This window comes from Salvia hispanica, chromosome 5, assembly GCF_023119035.1.
Source record: "Salvia hispanica cultivar TCC Black 2014 chromosome 5, UniMelb_Shisp_WGS_1.0, whole genome shotgun sequence".
Classification (NCBI taxonomy): Eukaryota; Viridiplantae; Streptophyta; class Magnoliopsida; order Lamiales; family Lamiaceae; genus Salvia; species Salvia hispanica.
Genome location: NC_062969.1, coordinates 16,954,832 through 16,975,839, shown reverse-complemented (window position 1 = coordinate 16,975,839; position 21,008 = coordinate 16,954,832). Strand labels below are relative to the sequence as shown.

General features: G+C 36.2%; 3 protein-coding genes and 1 long non-coding RNA gene across 6 annotated transcripts; 1 reads left to right on the top strand and 3 right to left on the bottom strand.

Moving 5' to 3' along the window:
- Window positions 1-1,900: 1,900 nt before the first annotated feature.
- On the bottom strand, window positions 1,901-4,515 carry LOC125186695 (putative UDP-glucuronate:xylan alpha-glucuronosyltransferase 4). Of its 3 annotated transcripts, none has more exons than XM_048083108.1 (4): window positions 4,383-4,515; window positions 3,924-4,104; window positions 3,094-3,836; window positions 1,901-2,889 (listed from the first exon to the last, which is right to left on the bottom strand). In XM_048083108.1, the coding sequence occupies exons 2-4, from the start codon at window positions 3,932-3,934 to the stop codon at window positions 2,036-2,038; spliced, it is 1,608 nt and encodes a 535-aa protein (XP_047939065.1). In that variant the 5' UTR covers window positions 3,935-4,104; window positions 4,383-4,515; the 3' UTR covers window positions 1,901-2,035. The 3 variants fall into 3 exon arrangements, with proteins under 3 accessions (XP_047939065.1, XP_047939066.1, XP_047939067.1); XM_048083109.1 differs by having other exon boundaries at window positions 3,924-4,006; window positions 4,383-4,514; XM_048083110.1 differs by having other exon boundaries at window positions 3,924-3,964; window positions 4,383-4,500.
- Window positions 4,516-4,622: 107 nt separating this feature from the next.
- On the bottom strand, window positions 4,623-6,541 carry LOC125186696 (lycopene beta cyclase, chloroplastic/chromoplastic). Its single transcript, XM_048083111.1, has 2 exons — window positions 6,422-6,541; window positions 4,623-6,207 (listed from the first exon to the last, which is right to left on the bottom strand). The coding sequence occupies exon 2, from the start codon at window positions 6,201-6,203 to the stop codon at window positions 4,701-4,703; it is 1,503 nt and encodes a 500-aa protein (XP_047939068.1). The 5' UTR covers window positions 6,204-6,207; window positions 6,422-6,541; the 3' UTR covers window positions 4,623-4,700.
- A 4,005-nt stretch (window positions 6,542-10,546) lies between these two features.
- On the top strand, window positions 10,547-13,624 carry LOC125188649 (L-galactono-1,4-lactone dehydrogenase, mitochondrial). The gene is made up of 6 exons (XM_048085624.1): window positions 10,547-11,319; window positions 11,569-11,819; window positions 11,994-12,179; window positions 12,361-12,772; window positions 12,849-12,989; window positions 13,193-13,624. Exons 1-6 carry the CDS (start codon window positions 10,732-10,734, stop codon window positions 13,349-13,351), a joined length of 1,737 nt encoding a protein of 578 aa, XP_047941581.1. The 5' UTR covers window positions 10,547-10,731; the 3' UTR covers window positions 13,352-13,624.
- An 86-nt stretch (window positions 13,625-13,710) lies between these two features.
- LOC125188650 lies at window positions 13,711-14,295 on the bottom strand. The gene is made up of 3 exons (XR_007170766.1): window positions 14,149-14,295; window positions 13,965-14,064; window positions 13,711-13,881 (listed from the first exon to the last, which is right to left on the bottom strand). It is a non-coding gene; the product is annotated as an uncharacterized LOC125188650 (long non-coding RNA).
- Between the last annotated feature and the right edge of the window lie 6,713 nt (window positions 14,296-21,008).

The following is a 21,008-nucleotide window of genomic DNA, read 5'->3' as shown; positions in this document are numbered from 1 at the left end:
TCCTTTTTACTATTTCTAGGGGCGGAGCCAGAATTTTATCGGAGAAGGGGCAAAAATATAATACATAGGAAAATTTTATATATTTGAGAAGGGGCATATTATTAAAAATTTATGTATAAATATATAAGAAAATGAGTGGATGAGGAGGGGCAATTGCCTCATGTACCCATAAGGTGCCCCTGACTAATTCTGATGTACTCCTTTAGTCTCAGTTAAGATGACACGTATCATTTTTACATGTGTTTTGGAAAAATGATAATAAATAGTTAAAGTAATATAAAAATAAAGTAAGAGAGAGAATAATATAGAGAAGAGTCTCTTCTACATTATTCCTATATTATTTTAATTTCTATCCACTTTATCTATTTATTGTCATTTTATAAAGAGTGAACTACATAAATGGTACTTGATCTTTCACTTTCGCACGTAAATGGTACCTGATCTTTATTTTATATCGCTTTTGGTACTTATAAATCACATTTTTGGTACCTGATGCACTTTTCTTCCCAAAATGCCCTCTAAACAAATACATTTTCTCATTTATGTCATAAAGGATATTTTAGGTATAAAAAAAATTAGTACCAAAAGTGATATTGTAATATCTTCTCTCATTCTCCTCACTCTTTATACTATTATTATTAATCAATAACAATTATACTCTTTATAAATTAACAATTAATTTTTTTTAATATCATTCAAATATAGTTAATTATAATTATAGTTATAATTATATTTAATTATTATAAAAATATTATTATTATAATACTAAAAAATAGTAGTAATTAATAAATAATTATAGTATAATTATATAAATTATGAATCATATAATATTACGTAATAATAATTGTGAATTGTATTCATAATGATACGAAGAGCTGAATATTTTTAATTAGGTGTTTCAATCTTAAAATGAGTATAAAGTAATTTAATAAAAAATATTCAATTGATTTAATTATTTTAAATAATTAATTTAATTAGACATTTTTGTTCTTGATTTATATTATGAATGCAATTGATGTATGTATAAAAAACTAAAAGGAAAGAAGAGAAAGAAGATAAAAGAAAAAAAGAAAGAAGAAGAAATATAAACTAAGGGGAAAAAGAGAGAAGAAAGAAAGATAAAATACTAAAAAAAAGAAGAAAACGAAGAAAAAAGAATGAAGAAGAAACTAAAAAACAAATAAGAAAGGAAGAAAAAATAATCACATATTTGGTACTATTTAATTGAAATTTTCAAAAACATCCTCCATAACAAAAAAATCACATGTTTGGTACCTGAGGTTATTTTTGTTATAAGGTACCAAAAACGATATAAAATAAAGATCATGTACCATTTATGTGCGAAAGTGAAAGATCAGATACCATTTATGTAGTTCACTCTTTTATAAAAACAAGTGTGAAAAAGAAAAGGATCATCTTAATTAGAACATGGGGAGTAAGGGATGTAATCAAATACAAACTCTAAATATGGTACAAACTCCAAAGTATAATCTGAACCGTTAGAAAATGTCAATATATGACAAAATTATATCAACAGAAAATGTCAATACAATGTCAACGGTTGATGCTATGTTGACATATTCTATTGATGTATTTTAATATCATAGTTTGAAGTTTGTACAATATTTAGATTTTGAATTTTATGACTACCTTTGAGTAATAAATTATGATCATATTTTACTAATTTGATTCCACTGTAAACCCCTACACGATGCACACGCACACTAGTAGAAAAAAAAAGAGAGGAAAAATCCGGCGTTGAGGGCAGAAGGCACCGTAGCAATATTCATCTAAAATTGGATGAATCACTTATCGTTTTAGACTCCATAACATCATGGTATTGGTAAAAGTTAGTAGCAAATGTTAGGTATCTCATGAAGCAATAAATAGAAATCCAAAGCATACAATATATTTGTCACTTCAAAAAATAAACAACGTATAACAGTGGTGCCAAAAGAAATGTATCTAACATGAACTTTTTCAAAAAGTAAAAAAAGGAAAATTTCGATTTAAAGAGAAAAGACTAATAGAAACTTCATAACTTGATAGCCACATTAGGATTCTTGGGAGTGTATGCATTCCTCGAGCAATAAGGCCTCAGTTTTTCCGGCATTGTTCGGTAAACGCGCCACCACATTCTGTGGGCAGAGTTGCTCGCGTATCGATGAAATTCCGGCAAGTCCCAGTTACAGTCGTGCTCCTCTTCCGCACACTTCCACGGCTTCAGGCCGGTGTAGTGCATGACATTCACGCCCTTGTCAATCAGATGATGCACGTTGTCCTGTTTATCGACGAAGACCTTCATGAAGTTCAGCTCGTGTGGCAGGCGGTGCCACCACGCGAACATCTCATTCAGGAAGCCCTGGTCCCCACCGTTGTACGACTCCACCACCCTCATCTTCTCCATGAGGGTGTCGAACGTGCACTGGGACGGCTCCACCACCATCAGCCCCGAGTTGAAGAGGTGCTTCTGGTAGTTGCTGACGGCCGAGAGCTGCGGGTACGTGAAGAGCCTGTCGATGTTGTTGATGACGATGAGATCCGCATCGATGAACATCAGCTTGTCGTACAGCTTCAGCTGCCATATCCGGAGCTTGCTGTAGTTCCATTCGTTGTACGAGTCTTGTCGTGAATACGGACTCCGTATGCGCTCAATCCACTGTGTTTTCCACCCTGCTGCTCGGAGGGCCTCCAACGATTCAGTGGAGATGTTGTCGTCGGCAAGAAGAACAAGATCTTTCGTTGTATTAGTCTGTATGAGGCTTTGCGCCAAGACGATTGCACCACACACGTAACTTTCCGAGGTGTGAAGGATCGTAACGTAAGCCTCTCTTGGCCGAGGGAGACCGTCGTTGTATGTTCGCCTTCCCCGTTCTCCATTGAAATCGCCTGCAGTTCAATACATCAAACACTATTTGCACATTTCCCCTAAATAAAACCTTTGCCATTTCTCGAACCTAAGATGGAGCGGCGGCTTGGCCTGCGCTCGTTCCGTTACCGATCAAAAGTATGGAACATATGAATTTCTATAAGTAGAAAACCATCCGTCATAAATACGATATGAGATGCTGAGCTCAAGGACAAAAAACTTACCAAAATGGGAAAACGGAGGGACAAGTTGGCACGGCCCGACCGGCATGAGCACCAGTTTTTTTATTCGTGTCATGTCAGGTTTGTAAATCCAAGTGCTGCCTTCATTCCACAAAAGGTCATCACATCTGAAAAGCTCCCACATCGGATCCAATGATTCAACAAATATGGCCAGCAATGGCCCGTTGCCCTTTCTCCGACTCCGTACCAGTAAGTTGGCCACCACCAAGTTCACTTGCAGCCTCCAAACATCCTTTAACCCATCAAGCTCATACCCAGTACGATGTGGAACCCTGGCTACGACCACGTCCAGCTCCTGATAAACTTCAAATCTTGGCATCGGGATGTCTGGGCATGTCGAGTTCTCATCCATGTGTTCGGGAGACACATCAGACCAACGGAGCCCTTCCCCTGCACGGTCGAAATCCACTTTCACCATCTTCGCCTTCGTTTCAACTCCATCCAGTGTCGCATCCACGTTCACCAACCCTATATTGATTGTTTCATCCTTGAACTCCCTTGTAACAACCTCGAACCACTCAGGGTTTCTCTTTCGTTTAAGGTAAGGGGTGGTAGTATCCTTTGCACGTCGGGGAGCGTCGCCCCTAATCAGATTCACATCTCGAGCCACCACTCCCATCTCGACTTTTTTCTTGATGATGTCTTGTGACACAATCTCGATCCAGTCTGTGCTTCTCATGCTCTCAAGATCGGTGTTCACACTGTGAAAATCATCTTGAAGCTGCCTGGTGTAGTTGATGGTGAAATACAGATTGTTAGTTACGAGAATGGCAACAGAGAGAACGATGAGACAAAGAGTGAGTAACTTAAACCTTGAAGACATTGTTAACCTTCAACATCTCTTCATCTTCGCCTATATATATCCGCAGGTACGAGGTTAACACAACAAGCGAAACTACAGATCAAAGCACATTAATCATATTGATTCTTTCTTATTTCTACAAAACCAAATCGTGCAATGATATTGTGAACTTCCCTTTTGTTCCCTTGTTCCTGCAAAAAGTGATTTTCACATTCCAAATAGTCATGACTATCTGAGAGAATCACGCGTCGCAAAAGACATATCTCTCGAAATATTTCCTAAAATTGTAAACTTGAGACAAAATCTGCACTAATTTATAAGCATGCCATTCTTGACATATCTTAGTAGTTATGTGTTAGGATCACACACCAATCAAGGAAAAAATTTAATTCTGTAACTCTTGTTACTATTTGCTACTCAAATAAGTAAAATGAGACAATAGATATAGAGTAAAAGAGATAATACTAACCAAGACACCGTGCAGGCGCCATGAGTTTGTTTCAGAAGCAGAATTGTAGCAGACGATCGAATTCCAACCATGAAAAAAATCAGTATTGCCAGTAAACTTGAGAACTCGAAACAATATTTCTCATCTCAGGAATTGAGTGGTTTATATACAGTAAAAAATGTAAATCTGGAGATGTGACACAACACCGTATATATAGGAAGAATGAGCAAGAATCGAAAGCTGAAACTTCGAAAAACGCAGTGACAAGAAATACTAATTCATATTGCATTGGCTCAAAAGATTAAATGTATATAACATCAATAGATAAAATCCAGAAATTCATTCCTTATCCTTTAATAAGTTGTTGACCATATTTACTAGAGGAAGTGTGCCCTTTCCCATGATCTCTAACCTAGAAGTATTCGAGGCGTGGTAAAAAAGGGAGAGTCCAAATGAGACGAGCTCGGGGAGAAAGAGGCGGGATGACAAGAATCCATGCCAGTAACGAGGCTCCAAGTTGAAAAATGCGTCAAAAAACCTCCTCGTGGAATGTAAATCGAGCTTGAGCAGAATATCCATACCAAAACAGAAGAACTCCCGTTGTCGCCTCCTTTCTATAGGCCACAAGTCTTTCCAAACTTCTGCTGATAAGTCATTACCACGAACGTCCCTATCAGAGCCTAGGTACTGGACAATAGCATTAGCAACAATCGGGGCAGCAGCCAGAGTCCGCGCAACCATATAGCCTGTTGAGGGATGCACCATTCCTGCAGTACCACCGATTCCAACGACTCTCTGAGGCAGCACGGGCAAAGGCCCTCCCATAGGAATCACACAATGCTCGTCCTCTTCAATGCTCTTCACTTTTATACCTAAGTGGTTCAGTCGAGCAACCATTCGTTCCTGAATATCCCTCATGGGTAAACCCGGACGAGCTACAAGGGAAGTTTCTTCTAGAAATATTCTCTGTGAAGAGAATGGCATTGCATAGAGGAAAGTCGGAATCTTTTCATTCCTCTCCTTCAGCTCTCTATTGTTGTTGAGATGCGCATCTCTCCAGTCCATGAAAACCATCTTATCTACATCAAAGGGATGCTCCTCGACCTCTGCTAGAATCCCATACGCCACCTGGTAGCCAGGGTTGTACGGCTTGTCATACTGAACAAGGCAACGCGAGAAGCCAGTCGCGTCAAGAACCACAGCAGCCTGAATGGTGACACCGTCGTTGCATATCAGCAGGGACTTGGATTCCTCGTGGATCACCTTCACAACCTTGGCCTGATGAAACTTAACACCATTAGTGATGCACTTCTGCATCATCTTCGACTTGAGCTGCTTCCGGTTAACCCTCCCATACGGCCGTTGGAGATCCTTGGTCGTTTTATCATCAATGTACACAACAGCACCAGACCAAGTCGTGTCCAGGCAATCCAACAAATCCATGGCCTCAAACTCATCCACCCACACACCATAGTTATTCGGCCATATCAGCTTCGGAGAAGGATCAATTGAGCATACAGAAAGCCCAGCCTCGGACACCTGCTGAGCTACAGCAAGCCCTGCAGGCCCCCCACCCACAACAGCAAGATCAACCACAACCCCCTTCGAAGGGTTGAACAAGGGAAGCTCAAAATCAAGATTTTCCCTTTTGGTTTCAGGCACAAGCTCAAGTAGGGCGCTAGAACTAGCCTTCACACACAAACCCTTCCCAAATTTCTTAAATTGAGACTTTGATTCGAAGCTACGACCCTTGAATGAGCCAAAGGAGCTAACTTTATCAGCAACCCCATTAATTGGGTGGAGGAACTGAATCTTATTGTGGGTCTTGAGCAAAGTATCCATAAATCTAGCAAGACAACAACTTTCAAGAATATTTCACTGATTTATTGAAATTACACAAGCAGGGGTTCAGGAATTCCCCAATTCTGAACTCAAAATCTTGAATTGAGAGAAGAAAATGAAGTATGAACAGCGACCACGAACAGTAACTTGTTCATTTCAACAAAGAACTGCAAGATTTCTTTGTAAATTGGAGGAAAACAAAATTATGAATCACTTACTCATAAGGCAAAGATGAGTGAAACAGAAGAAAAACAGCTTTTTTGAGGGTGAGAAGATTTTTGGAGCTGAAATCTAGAGAGCGTGTGGTTGGACTCTCCTCAACGAAACACAAATATGGTTTTGTGGGCATACTGCTATGCAATATCCACATCCATCCTATTTAAAATTTTATTTTTCTGTTATTTTTGGCGCATATTATATTAAAAATTTTATCATGGGATAATGGCCTTCAAAATCAGATATTGTAGTTTATTCTCGTATGAGGATTTTTTTTTATCATCTTATGCCTAATGATTTTTCCATGGATAATAGCCTTAATATTAGTGTGAGGATTATTTTTTTATTAACTTATGTCTAATAATTTATTAGTTTAATTATCAATTAAATCATGAAAAATAGTTAATGATAAATACCAAAGTTTTAGACTATTATAATTATTGAATACGTTGGTTTTTTTTAAGAGTGAACCACAAAAATAGTCCCTGGACTATGCGTTTATCTCGCCAATGAACCCTGGACTTTAAAAATATCCCCAGACAACCCTGGGCTAAGCGTTTATCTCAAAAATGGTCCCTTTTCACTGTTTCGTGACGAAAATACCCTTTTAGGGGGGTTTTGGGGGGTTTGGGCAATTTGGTCTTTTTATATTTTAAATCTGATATTATTTCAGTTATGTACTAAATCTGATATTATTTCAAAATTATCATTCTTCTTCCCTTTTGGCATCCTTCACTTTGTTTCTTTATTTCAATATTAGATTTAATTTTATAAAATTCAATTTTTAAATATCAATAAATTTTTTTAATTATTAAAATTACTATTACATAACAAATTAATAGTTTTAATCAATATTTGATAGTGTCTAATATTTAATCAATATGGTACGACGACGCCTTAGTTTTAATCAATATTTAATAGTTTTAATCATAAATAGATCATATAACACGATTTAGTCAACTTCACAATATTTTTAGTCAAATTCTCCTATACATTAGATGCATATTTATTTCGGAATAAATCGTGTTATATGATCTATTTATGATTAAAATTATTAAATATTGATTAATTCTAAGGTGTCGTCGTACCTTATTGATTAAATATTAGACACTATCAAATATTGATTAAAACTATTAATTTGTTATTTAATAGTAATTTTAATAATTAAAAAAATTATTGATATTTAAAAATCGAAATTTAAAATTTAATTTTATAAAATTAAATTTAATATTGAAATAAAGAAACAAAGTGAAGGATGACAAAAGGGAAGAAGAATGATAATTTTGAAATAATATCAGATTTAGTACATAACTGAAATTATATCAAATTTAAAATGTAAAAAGACCAAATTGCTCAAACCCTCCAAAACCCCCTAAAAGGGTATTTTCGTCACGAAACAGTGAAAATGGACCATTTTCGAGATAAACGCTTAGTCCAGGGTTATCTGGAGATATTTTTAAAGTTCAGAGTTCATTGACGAGATAAACGCATAGTCCAGGGGCTATTTTTGTAGTTCACTCTTTTTTCAATGAAATCCACGATAATTTGGCAACTAGATTTCACAATGATCCTACCATCACTTGACATTGTTATGTGGCATCGCCGTTTTGCCCAAGAAATAAATCTGATTACCACATCATTGCGAGTTTTATAAAAAAAAATGAGTAATGAGATAATTGTAAAATTTTAAAACTTAATTATCTATCATTAAGTATAAGCAAATTATAAATTAACTATCAACTCCTATCATTAGTAGTCCTACTAGTAATTTTGTCTGTCAGGAAATGGAGAACTGATGGGGTTGGACTCGTATACTTCATAGACACCTTATTCCAGTTTTGATACTACTAGCCTTTTAATTAAGATTAAATATTTTGTTATACAAAATATATGAGGTCATCATGGCCATGAATATTAGTCGTGTAGGGTTGAAGTGTGATTAAAATGTAAACACCACACCAAAAATATGTTAGAGCACTCCCAATGGCGACGGCGAAAATCCGGCGATTTTTCGCCGGATATCGCCGACTTATCGCCGGCCATTGGGAGGAGTTCGGCGATTTTTCGGCGAAAATCCTACCGATTTTACGCCAAGCGGCGTTTTAACGCCGGGCTATCGCCGGATCATCGCCGGCCACTGTGGGGAGCTGTTCGGCGATTTTTCGGCGATGATCTTTTTTTTTTTTTTTTTTTTCCTCAACGGTCATATTCTAATTTCCACCCCTATAAATATTTCATCCTCTTCCTCCATTCATCACCCACAAACTTCATTCACACAAATTTTCAATCTTTTTTCTCTCCATCTTTATTAAATGAGTTCTGATTCATCGTCTCGTGCTCAGTCCAACGAGGAAATATCACATTCTTCTTCCGAAGAAGAGGTACCTCCCGCTCCCACCGGATGGGATGTAGCGGGTTTCGCCAACAACCCAATCAACAACTATATCTCCCGCTGCATACAAAGCGAGATCGCTCGAATGCAGCAGCCACCCCCCCCAACGGCCAATCCGCCGGCGGCGCCGATACATCCCTCGCAACCACACCGGGTGCGCACGATCGGCTGTTCGCCGATTATTTCGCGGAGGAACCACGTTATCCGGCAGATGTATTTCGTCGCCGGTTCAGAATGCGCCGCTCCCTCTTCCTGCGCATTGTTAATGCGTTGTCCGCGCGTTACCCCGAGTTCCGGCTCCAGCGAGACGCAGCAGTGGAAGCCCGGACTATCGCCCCTGCAGAAATGCACCGTTGCCATCCGGCAGCTTGGCATACGTGAGGGTCCGCCGACATGTTCGATGAGTATCTCTGCAATGCGGCGAGAATACTGGCAACGAGTGCACCGAAGAATTTCTGTCAGGGCGTGCGAGAGATATTTGGGGAGCACTACCTTCGCTCGTCGGACGCAGCCCCGCGATCGCCAGCCCTACTGGATCGGATGGCACCGGAGGACCCACGGCTTTCCGGGGATGCTCGGCAGCATCGATCTGTATGCACTCGGCAGTGGAAGAACTGCCCAACCGCGTGGCGAGGCCAGTTCACCACCGGCTACAAAGGTACGCATCCCACCATCATTCTTGAAGCCGTTGCCGACCAACGGCTTTGGATTTGGCATGCTTATTTTGGTATAGCCGGGTCGAACAACGACCTAAATGTTCTCAATTCCTCGCCCCTTTTCAACGAGCGGATCAACGGGTTAGGCCCCTCCATCGAATTCACGGCCAATGGCAATGTGCATAACATGGGGTACTACCTGGCTGACGGCATCTATCCGCAATGGCCCGTGTTTCTGAAGACGATCAGATGCCCACTCGGAGATAGAAGAAGGTATTTTGCCCGAGCGCAAGAGTCTGCGCGCAAGGATGTGGAGAGGGCATTTGGGGTGCTCCAATCGCGATTTGCACTGGTAAAGGGCCCGACGCGCTTTTTCTACCAGGGGGATATTGCCGATATCATGTATGCGTGCATCATCATGCATAACATGATCATCGATGATGAACACGAAGGCGTCCTCGACGTCACCAACGACCCAAGTGTTGCATCATCGAGTCACGGTGTCTCAACCGAGTCCGCCCGCCAGGGTGTACCGCACAACGAACATGAACGGTTCCAGGCGTTCATGGACATACACCAGAAGGAGGCCCATCAAGCACTACAACACGATATCATCGAAGAATTGTGGGCAAATAGAAACCGCGCCCACCGCCCTTGAATTTTTTTTTCTTTGATTTTTTTTTTTCCATTCGTGTACTTTTTTTTTTTTTTTAAATTTTCTTCGTTGTAATGTGTACCCGTGTTTAATACAACGAACTTTATTACTATTATTTGTTTTATCTTATAAATTAAATAAGCTAGCTTTATTATATATAAAAATAAAACAATTAAATTAGTGATGATGTAAAAATGAAATGTTGAGTTAGGGAGAAATAAGGGTGAAATAAGGGAGAAACCATTGCAGAGGTTGGCTAAAAGTTGGCTAAAAACTGAGGATAAATTTTGGCGCTGATGTGGCGCTGATGTGGCAGGAATTAGGGAGAAATAAGGGAGTTCATCCCCAAACCATTGGGAGTGCTTGGCATCTTGTTTACAATTTGTTTTTGTGTGATTTTAGAGTTGAAATTTGTGAAAAGGTTTAATCTTGAAAGCGGATCAATGACATAAACTTGTGACAATCTCATTCTCACGTACCAATCCTTTCCCTGCACATTGATCGGATAATCCATCCCACAAAAAATTCTTGATCAATTCCACCTCTCCAATTATTCAATTTCATCAAAAAGCTTAAACATTTGCAAAAACCCATCTCAAAAATCCCCAAATGCTCCGACTCCACACCCTCCGCCGCTCTCTGCAGCCACTCCGCCGCCGCCGCCCCTTCTGCTCCGTGCCCAACCCGCCCCCCGCCGCCAGCAGAGACGCCGAATTCCGCCGATACATCGGCTACGGCGTCCTCTTCCTGGGCTGCGGCGCCATCACCTACTACTCCTTCCCCTTCCCGGAGAGCGCCAAGCACAAGAAGGCGGAGCTCTTCCGCTACGCGCCGCTGCCGGCCGACCTCCACACGGTTTCGAACTGGAGCGGGACCCACGAGGTCCAGACTCGCACCTTCCTGCAGCCGGAGAGCGCCGCCGAGCTGGAGTCGGTGGTGAAGGAGTACAATGAGAAGAAGCAGAAGATCCGGCCCGTCGGGTCAGGCCTCAGCCCGAATGGGATCGGGCTGACCCGCAATGGGATGGTGAATTTGGCTCTGATGGATCGGGTTTTGGAGGTGGATGAGAAGAATAAGAGGGTTAGAGTGGAGGCTGGGATTAGGGTTCAGCAGCTTGTTGATGGGATTAAAGATTTTGGCCTTACTTTGCAGAACTTTGCTTCAATTAGAGAGCAGCAGATTGGTGGCATTGTCCAAGTTAGCCCTCTCTCTCTCTCTTCTCTTGATTTTGGATTATTGAGGCTTGCTTCTTCTGTTCATATATGTCTTTGTATTGATTGTGGTTAATGTTAGCAGCCAGAACTTTATGGAGTATATTTCTTTCTTGTTGTTTTGGCTTGATTTTAGTGGGAATTCTTTGTGTGGTTTTGTCAATGCTGTAGTTTAAGTAGTTGCTTGTGTCTGAGCTTATGGTGCCTTTGGATTCTTTGTGTTGCCGGATTTTAGGTTGGGGCGCATGGCACTGGTGCGAGGCTACCTCCGATAGATGAGCAGGTTATCAGCATGAAACTAGTTACTCCGACTAAGGGCACCATAGAGGTGTCCAAGGAGAAAGATCCCGAGCTCTTTTACTTGGCCCGTTGTGGTCTTGGGGGGCTTGGCGTCGTCTCAGAAGTTACACTGCAATGTGTCGAGAGACAGGAGCTCGTGGAGCACACATATGTGTCCACCATGAATGAGATCAAGAAAAATCACAAGTAATGTGCACTTTCTGATTCTTGTGATCTAATAACTTTGTTAGGGACTATTGCATCTGATAAAACAGTTTTTGAAATCAAGACAACGTGGGAGTTGATCTTGTGCTTGTACGGTCTTGGATCACAATCTTTCTTGAAATATAATAGTTCATTCAACTTCTTTTTCTTTTGCAGGAAACTTCTCTCCGATAACAAGCATGTCAAATACCTATACATTCCTTATACGGACAAGGTCGTGGTTGTGACGTGTAATCCTCTTTCGAAGTGGAAAGGTCTGCCAAAGCATAAACCTAAGTACACTGCTGAAGAAGCTACACAGCCTATAAGAGACCTTTATAAAGAATCACTGATAAAGTACAGGTAACTTGAGTACCTTTCGTATATTACATGGCTTTAGCCTTTTGGAGTACTCTCCCGTTGGAGTTACTTCAACTTGTACAGAAAACCAGTTGTTGCATTGTTGCTAATGGTAGAAATCTGTATATTGCACATTTACATGGCTCTAGCTATTCTCCCCTTTGAATTACTTCAACTTTTACAGGAAAACAGCTGTTGCATCAGACGAAAATGAGCCAAATGTCGATGAGCTTTCATTTACAGAACTGAGAGATAAGCTCATTGCTTTGGATCCTCTTAATAAAGAACATATCATGAAGATCAATCAAGCAGAGGCCGAGTTCTGGACTAAGTCGGAGGGGTATAGAGTGGGTTGGAGCGATGAAATTCTGGGCTTCGATTGTGGTGGGCAACAATGGGTCTCGGAAACATGTTTTCCAGCTGGAACCCTATCGAAACCAAGCATGAAAGATTTGGAATATATAGAAAGATTACTGCAGATGATCGAACAAGAAGATATACCTGCCCCAGCACCCATTGAACAGAGATGGACGGGATGCAGCAGGAGCCGTATGAGTCCAGCTTATAGCTCATCACCCGACGACATATTCTCATGGGTAACATTTAACATTCTCATATGCTAAATGTGAGCTTTATGCTATGTTTTACTTTGTTAACACTTTTTTGTCACAGGTTGGTATAATTATGTATCTTCCTACTACGGATGCTCGTGAGAGGAAGCAAATTACCGATGAATTCTTCCACTACAGACGTTTGACTCAAGCAAAATTATGGGATGATTATTCAGCTTATGAACACTGGGCTAAGATAGAGGTACATATCATTTTTTTTCTAAATCTTAATTAGTGAAACATTATAAATTTCTTTGACATGATAATCGTTAATGGATTTTTTTCTTGAGGTTAATATTCTCTGCCAAAATTTGAAGAGAGGCTTATTACGTTACTATCATCGATCTCTGAATTGTAATAGGGACCTCATTGATATTATAACAAGTTTATTCAACTGTGTTATAGGTCCCAAAGGACAAAGACGAGCTTGCTGCGCTGCAGGCAAGGCTGAGGAAGAGATTTCCGGTTGATGCATACAACCAGGCAAGAAAAGAGCTCGACCCCAACCACATCTTTTCGAACTACATGATTGAAAAACTTTTCCCCGTCGCTGAGACTGTATGATAAAGATAAAAGTCCGTCGTGTCCCTGGTAATGTTTCCTTGGCTCAATAGCTATGGCAATCTCTAGAATTGATTTAAGATGCACATATCCACCATTGAATTGATTTCACATCCAATCTTTCTTGAACCATGAGTGCTCATATGGATAAAAAATACGAAGCGTGACTTGATCATTCCCATCTTCTCTTTGTTGTTGTTTTCATAATCGTGAATGATTTTTTGTGCTTCGAATGGTGCCCCAGGATATTAATAAAGCATGTGTGCTTACGCGTGATTGTTCCCTGTCATATATTATTATTATCACGTGCAGTTTGCATAGTTTGGTTTGTTTCTTGCGTTTAGCTTCGGAGGAAAAAATAGTAATACAAACCGTAGTAACTATATATCAATAAAGCACTGGTGCATACTTAGGAAGCTACAAAACCAACTAGATTTAGTAGAAGATTATACTAGTTTAGCATACGGCTATGCTACTACTGAAATTAGTCGAAACATACTTCGCAAAGCCAGCAGCAGCATAAACCCCAGAGGCTGCAGACACATAAGAAACACACAGTCAGTACTCTTTATCAGTTTGTGTTCAAACATGGTAGAGCTGTGTGTGTTTTTCTTACCATCCCTCTATGAAACCCCTGTCTCCCTTGCTCTGCGATGATGGACGCTTAGTCTTCTTCTTCCCTGCTGAGGGAGGAGGAGATTTCTCAGATGGATAGCCTGCAAATGCAGCTAGTTTGTTAGTATATGTTAAATACTTATGATTTATGAATGTGAGAGAGAGAGAGAGAGAGAGAGAGAGACCTGGAGGAGGTTGGTTATCTTGATATTGCATCTTGGATTTGGATGATTAGTTTTGAAGGTTTTTTCAATGGCAACTCAGGAAAAACATTATATAGGGGGCCTCACTCACCACTTTATACATAGACAAACAGTTGTGTGATTGAAAAGATTTTGCATAAGAAGAGAGTAAATATCATACTTGTCGAATTTTGCTTGAGTTGTATTTACTTTACTTTATTACGAAGTTTTGCCTTTCTTATCTCACTTTGAACTCCACCAAGGATTTTCACACTCTATCTATATTTCTATTTCTATGTCACCCATATTCCTAAATCTCTCATTCCAAGGAGTACTAGTTATTGATAATTTTCTATCTCATTTCTTTCTTTAGGAAAAATAAAAAACGTTTTGCTATTTTCTTGTATCTTTTGTGTTTTGATATATTTATTGTTTCCTATTACTTTTTGCGTTTAATATTTTCATTTTTGTTTTCGTGAAATCTTTTAACAATTGATCAAATATCAATATTGTAATTAAAAAAGGTTTAACGTGTGAGTGTCTATTTGGAAAATGCGAGTTCAAATTATGATTGTTAGGTGACAGATTCAGAATATTTTTAAATTTACCTTATACTCCCTCCATCTCTTAAATTTTGTCACATTTTCTATTCTGTCCGTCCCACAAAATTTGGCATATTTTACTTTTTATCATTCTTTGTAGTGGATCATATATTCCATAAATCCATTCCAACTCACATTTTATTATAAAATTAATATATAAAAATATTATCCAATATCCACTAACTTTTTTAACTCACTTTTCATTACATTTCTTAAAACCCTTAGTCGGTCAAAGTATGACAAAATTTAAGGGACGAAGGAGAATGATAATAAGTAGTACTAGTATTTTTCTTATTTTATCTTTTCTTATTTTGTTATGTAATTCGATTTTAATTTTCTGTTTTTACCTTGGTAGGACTAATATCTTTTTGTTGGATTCCTTATATATTAAAGAAGGGAATAAAAAGAAAGTTGGAGTTCCGTTCACACATGAAAACACTAGACTTTTTATTAAGTCGACGGTATATATTCCCCACCGTCGGTAACCATCAACGCGTATGCACTAAATCGATTCACTTTAGGAACATAATTTACGTAGTGCTTAAGGTATCGAGTGTTTATGTTGTTAATAAATTAAATAAGCTAGTAGTATAACATAACACAAAATCTGTAATTTGCACATCGTTGATCTTAGTAAATTACTGGATTCGAAATATTGAGGTATTTTTTTAATCTTTCGAACTCTAACTATTGACGGTTTTATTTTTCATACGAAATAGTACTTCCTCCGTCCCGCTACAAGTGAGGCGCTCCAAATCATACGTTGTTTTGCGAAAAAAATGATACTAATAAATAGTTAGAATAGAGATGAAGTAAACTAAGTAATATAATAATGTATATACGACTCTTTTCAATATTATTATCTTTCTTACTGTATTTTCTCTTCACTTTAACTACTCCTATTTATTATCATCTTCTCAATACAACAACAAGAAAGAAACACTTCATTTGTAGTGGGACAATGAGAGTAATAGATGAGACAATTGGGTGATGGTACAAAATTTTAGGAGATGTTTAATGTGATACATGACGAGAGAAAATAAATATATATTTTTACATACTGATGTGATAGAGAACATTTTCTAAAAAGTGAACGACTCCCTTCGTTCCTTGTTAATTGAGTTATTTTTCTATTTTCAGAAGTTCAAAGATAATTGAATCATTTCTATTTTTGGCAAAAAAGTATCACTCTCTCTTACTCCCTCCGTCCCATACAAGATGTCCATATTCTTGAATGACATGGGATTTTAGGTAGAGTAGTTGCAAATGATAAAGTAGAGTGAAAAATGTGATTAAATATTTTAATGAGGGAGGAGAGAAGTATTTGTTTCCAAATATGGACATTGGACATCTTGTGGTGTACAAATTAAAAAGGAAAGGTGGATATCTTGAGTGGGACGAAATACTTTATTCTCCCTTCATCTTTCTTACTTTATTCACAATTCACTTAACAAACTATTCTTAATCTCAGGTGCACAAAAGAAATGACTCTATTAACAAAGAACAGAGGAAATATGTGTTTATTCCCTAGGGTTTGTGGTTCTTATCCCACAGACCCCTAATAAAAAAGAATATCGTCATACACCCTTACTATTTAACTTAATTACAAATAAGGTTTTTTGGTTTTTTAGGACCAAAACGTCTCTAGACCTCGAAGGGCAATTTAGTACATTTATTTTTAATTTTCAATTCTCTACATATTTCTTAAACTTAATTATCTCATAATTCTAATTACAATATTTAATTTTAATCCATCATTTTACAACACTTAATAATAGAGAAATACAAGTATTTAAATACCAATTTTATTTTATAAACATATACAAAAATACTAATCTTAAATTTAAACAAAATAGGACTATACTTTGAATTCTAAAATTGATAAAATAAAAAATAGCATAATTTTTTTTAATAAAATTAACCGTTTTAACTTCTGGCATATGGACTTCTATTATTTGACTATTTTTATTATTACCAGAAGTATTATTAATTAAAGTAAGTAGTAGTAGTATAACTTTTTATTAAAGCAACTAATTAGTTAATTGGTGAATAAGATATTCTACTCCATTCGTTCTTTAAAAATAGAAACTCTCTTCTTTTTAGTTCATTCCTAAAAATAGAAACTTTCTATTTTAGAAAATTTCTTTATCTAGAATAAGGTGGGACCTATTTCCTACTAGCACACTTTCTTTTCGTGTTTATCTTATTTTACCAATTTTGCATTTAAAATTTGTGCCGTTTCAAAACTTCTTTTTTAAGAAATGAATGGAGTATTTCCTACATAAATATTTCACAATGAATTTAAATTGGAGTAAATGAATATACTATTAGTATACATGGACTGGCAATTGAGTAAGAGTTCATGAGATAAATACTGATAGAAGCAAAAGCTGAAACAATAAAAAAATAGAGATTGCCCAAAAATGCTCTTTTTGGGATGGGGGTAAAACCTCATTCGTGATTAAGTGAAATGCTAAAGGTGAATGCCGATAATTTTTAGGGGTATGTGGTGTGAGAACCACAAACTCTAGGAACTAAAGATGTACTCCCTCCATCTGCAAATAAGAGTCTCGATTCATTTTTACTATAAATGGTACTCCCTCCATTCCCAAGAATATAAACAATGAGTTCTGCACGAGTTTTAATAAAAAAGGAAAAATATAAGAGAGAAGGAGAAAGTGTAGTGAAAATAATATTAGTAGAGAGGGGTCCACACTATTGTAGTGACATAAGTTGTTAATAGTAATGTCATAAGTTATAAATAAAATGATGTATAGAGGAAATAAGTTGTTTGACTTTTTCAAAATTAGAAAGTTTATATTTTTCATGGACGGACGAAAAAGAAAATAGTTCATACTCTTTTGGACTTTGGGACGGAGGGAGTAATAGAGATCACGTATTCCACTAACTCATTCAATTCACATTTCATCTAAAACTAATAATAATATATGCAAGTGAGACTAATATTCCACTAACTTTTTTTATATTTCTTAAAATCCGTGCCACCAAAAAATGAAACTTTTATGGACTGAGGGAATAGTTCAATATTTTTCAAAAAAATGAAAACTGACATATTTTTTGTGATAAACTATAAAGGAAAATGTAAAATTTATTATAGTAAGCGAGAGTATTAACATTTAAAAAATGCGAGGGTCAAGTGATATAGTTTGGGCCATTCTTATTTCGGCTCAATAATTTGCTCTTGGCCCATTCTACCATAAATTTGGCGAAATATCAATCCAAATTCCAAACTGCTCCCACTTTTAGGAAAACACATTTTTGTCTTACCTTTTTAGATTATAAATAAATTTAATAATGAGATTTATTTATCATAGAAGTGTCTCCTTCCATTAACAATGGTTAATACAGAAAACATAACTTCCGAGAGTCGAAAAGAACGTACTCGGCTTGTTGATTTGTAGAGAGGTTTATCCAATAACTTATAAAAGTAGTTAATTCAATCATAATTTTTGCACATTTTTCAGTTATCCCATACAATAAAATTTTAAAGAAATTTGTCATTTAAATCATAGTAATTTTTAGTTAACTTCTGCGTGATTTTATATTATGATGATTGATTTTATATGATTATAGTATAATTAGTGCAGATAACAAAACGTACAAAAGTCAAAACATATTTCTTCAAATTTTAATTGTATGGAACAATTGAGAAATGTGTAAAATTTGTGATTTAATTAGCTACTTTAATATGTAATACTAGGATAGACCTGAAGTCAACTAAAATTTATAATTTAATCGACAATTTTTTTCCTAAACAAAATAGCTCTGCGACAAAACTGAAAGGATTATTGAGTAATTTAAACGATGTATGGAAACTTTCATGAAGTTACACAGAAATTACATGTTCACTAAGGTCCACAAAACACACCCTAGATCCAAATGCTTAAACTAGAAAAGTCCAGTTTTAGACATTTTTTTCCAATTTTGTTTTTGCAAATGGTAAATCAAACGTAATATAAACGCAATGTAAATTTCGTGGAAAAAGATGGTTAGGTATCCATTATATAAATAAAAGTGTAGGCCTTCTTGAGAAATAATCATAGAAAATTTATAAAAAAAAAACTCATTGGAGCATCAACTGAAGAGGAACAATTTTTTACATGACTTGAGACAAACTAATGTTAATTTTTTCCATTATCTTATTATAGTTCATGATTTATGTAAATGTAAATAAAAGAGATTTCATTTAAAATGTTTAATTATATGTACTTTTCACATACTTTTTCGTTGCAAGTCTTGTATAATAATTGTCATATATGTACCACTAAATCAATATTGTTTAATTAATGCAATGGTGTAGTTTTATCGTTGTATTGAATATGCTGTGATTGAATAAAAAATACATAATGTTTTGGTTTCAGTATTTCACAATTTTTGTAAAAACCGCGCTATTTCTTACAAACTGTCCCTTTAAATGGAAGTTATCATATATGAAATCCTAGTTTCCTCCCTAAATTAATAGAATAAACAAAAATTAAAGATTTAATTTCCAAAAGGAATCGATATAAAAGTCGATATTGAATATTAGAGCATATATGTGCGGTAGTGGGATAGAAGTGGAGCACATGAGTGATTTATGAATTGTTGGTTAGCATATATCACAAAATAAATAAATGGATAAATAAATACATAGATAAAAGACGAATAAAAATAAAGTATGACTAAAATCCTTATGCATCACGACAAACCGCCATTTCAATTTTTATCCCATTTTTTCACTTTTCCAGCCCACAATCCACCAAACGCGTCATTGCCATAAATTTAACAGATTTGTATAAGAAGGCATAATTTTTGAATACCTTTATGTCATATACTCTACTTAAAATATGACTTTTCTTGAAATTTTCATTTTAATATCAACAAGTCAAGTGACAATGTTGTGATCATATCTAAAACTTTTTGTTAGGGAGAGATATGGGCTTCAATCTCGCATATATTTTCAAGTAAAGAGTAAAAGAAATGTACTTTGTCTTTTGATAGCTTTCTGATCAAAATGCTCGATTGATGAGCGTTTTTATAGTCAGAATGACTCTTTGTTGCAACATCAAACTTATTAGTTACAACGTACATGTAGTTTTGCGAGGAATTGTCATTACAAACTCAGTTACTTCATTCCATAATGTTCCACTAACTTCCTAATCACCATTAACAAAGTTAATAATATACATGTAATCTTTATTAATATCACAAATATATGTAATTTTTCTTATTATTTCCAAATCAACTATTTGTATTACTATTAGTTTTTAGTGCTATAGATTTCAACACAAAAAAAAAAATCAGGTGATTGATAAAAAAACTCAAGATCTAAAAATGTCATTGAATAATGTTTTTGTACAAGTAACATGCATTTTGGTGCATCTCTTGAAATGGGAATATTCTTTTTTACGTGGTCAAGCAAGTATTTTATTTTACTAGTTCTTACTGATCAATAAAACATTCTTGAACAACATTCTCTACTGCATTTCTGCTTTGTACTTAATTATTACGGTAATGCGTATAATATAATTGCAGTTAATATACAAGGTGAGTTATGATATGCATATTTCTATCTATATATGGAAGGTAAACATAAAATCATATATTCTCTTCTTCTCATAAAAATAGACACACTATTTATTTTGATTTTCCCATAAAAATAGTCAATTTCACTCTGCACAACCCTAGTAGGCCATTACCAATGTACATTATGTGACAACATCGGCTCTCAATGCCTCTCATGCCCACGAATTCTTATATTCCCAACAGCCTTTGAGACTCTGTACTCTCCCACTCTTACACAGCTTATTTGATAATTTTATCTTGCTGATGATATATATTCTGTTCTCTATTAATAATATTTTAAATACTTTTTATTATTATTTTTATTTTATTAATTGTGCATAAGAATTCACGTTACCCTAAAATGTGTATTTTGTTAAGATGAAGGCAGATTAACTTCATTTTCATGGCAATATATAACTATAGTAGTATATGCAAACACATATTACACATATTCAATACTCCATATATTATACATTCTTCTCCATTTATACTACTAATAAAATTTTCTATATCTTTATGTATTATTAATATTTGTTCAAATTAAACTCATTATATATATGGAGTGAGGTGTGATCAATTTGCTAATTTTTTTAAGTTGCTAACTCTGATAACTAATCAATGCAGTATATTAAAAATGTGTTGACATTTCAATTTACTGTGTTGACATTTTAATGTTATCGTGATGATATTTTTAAT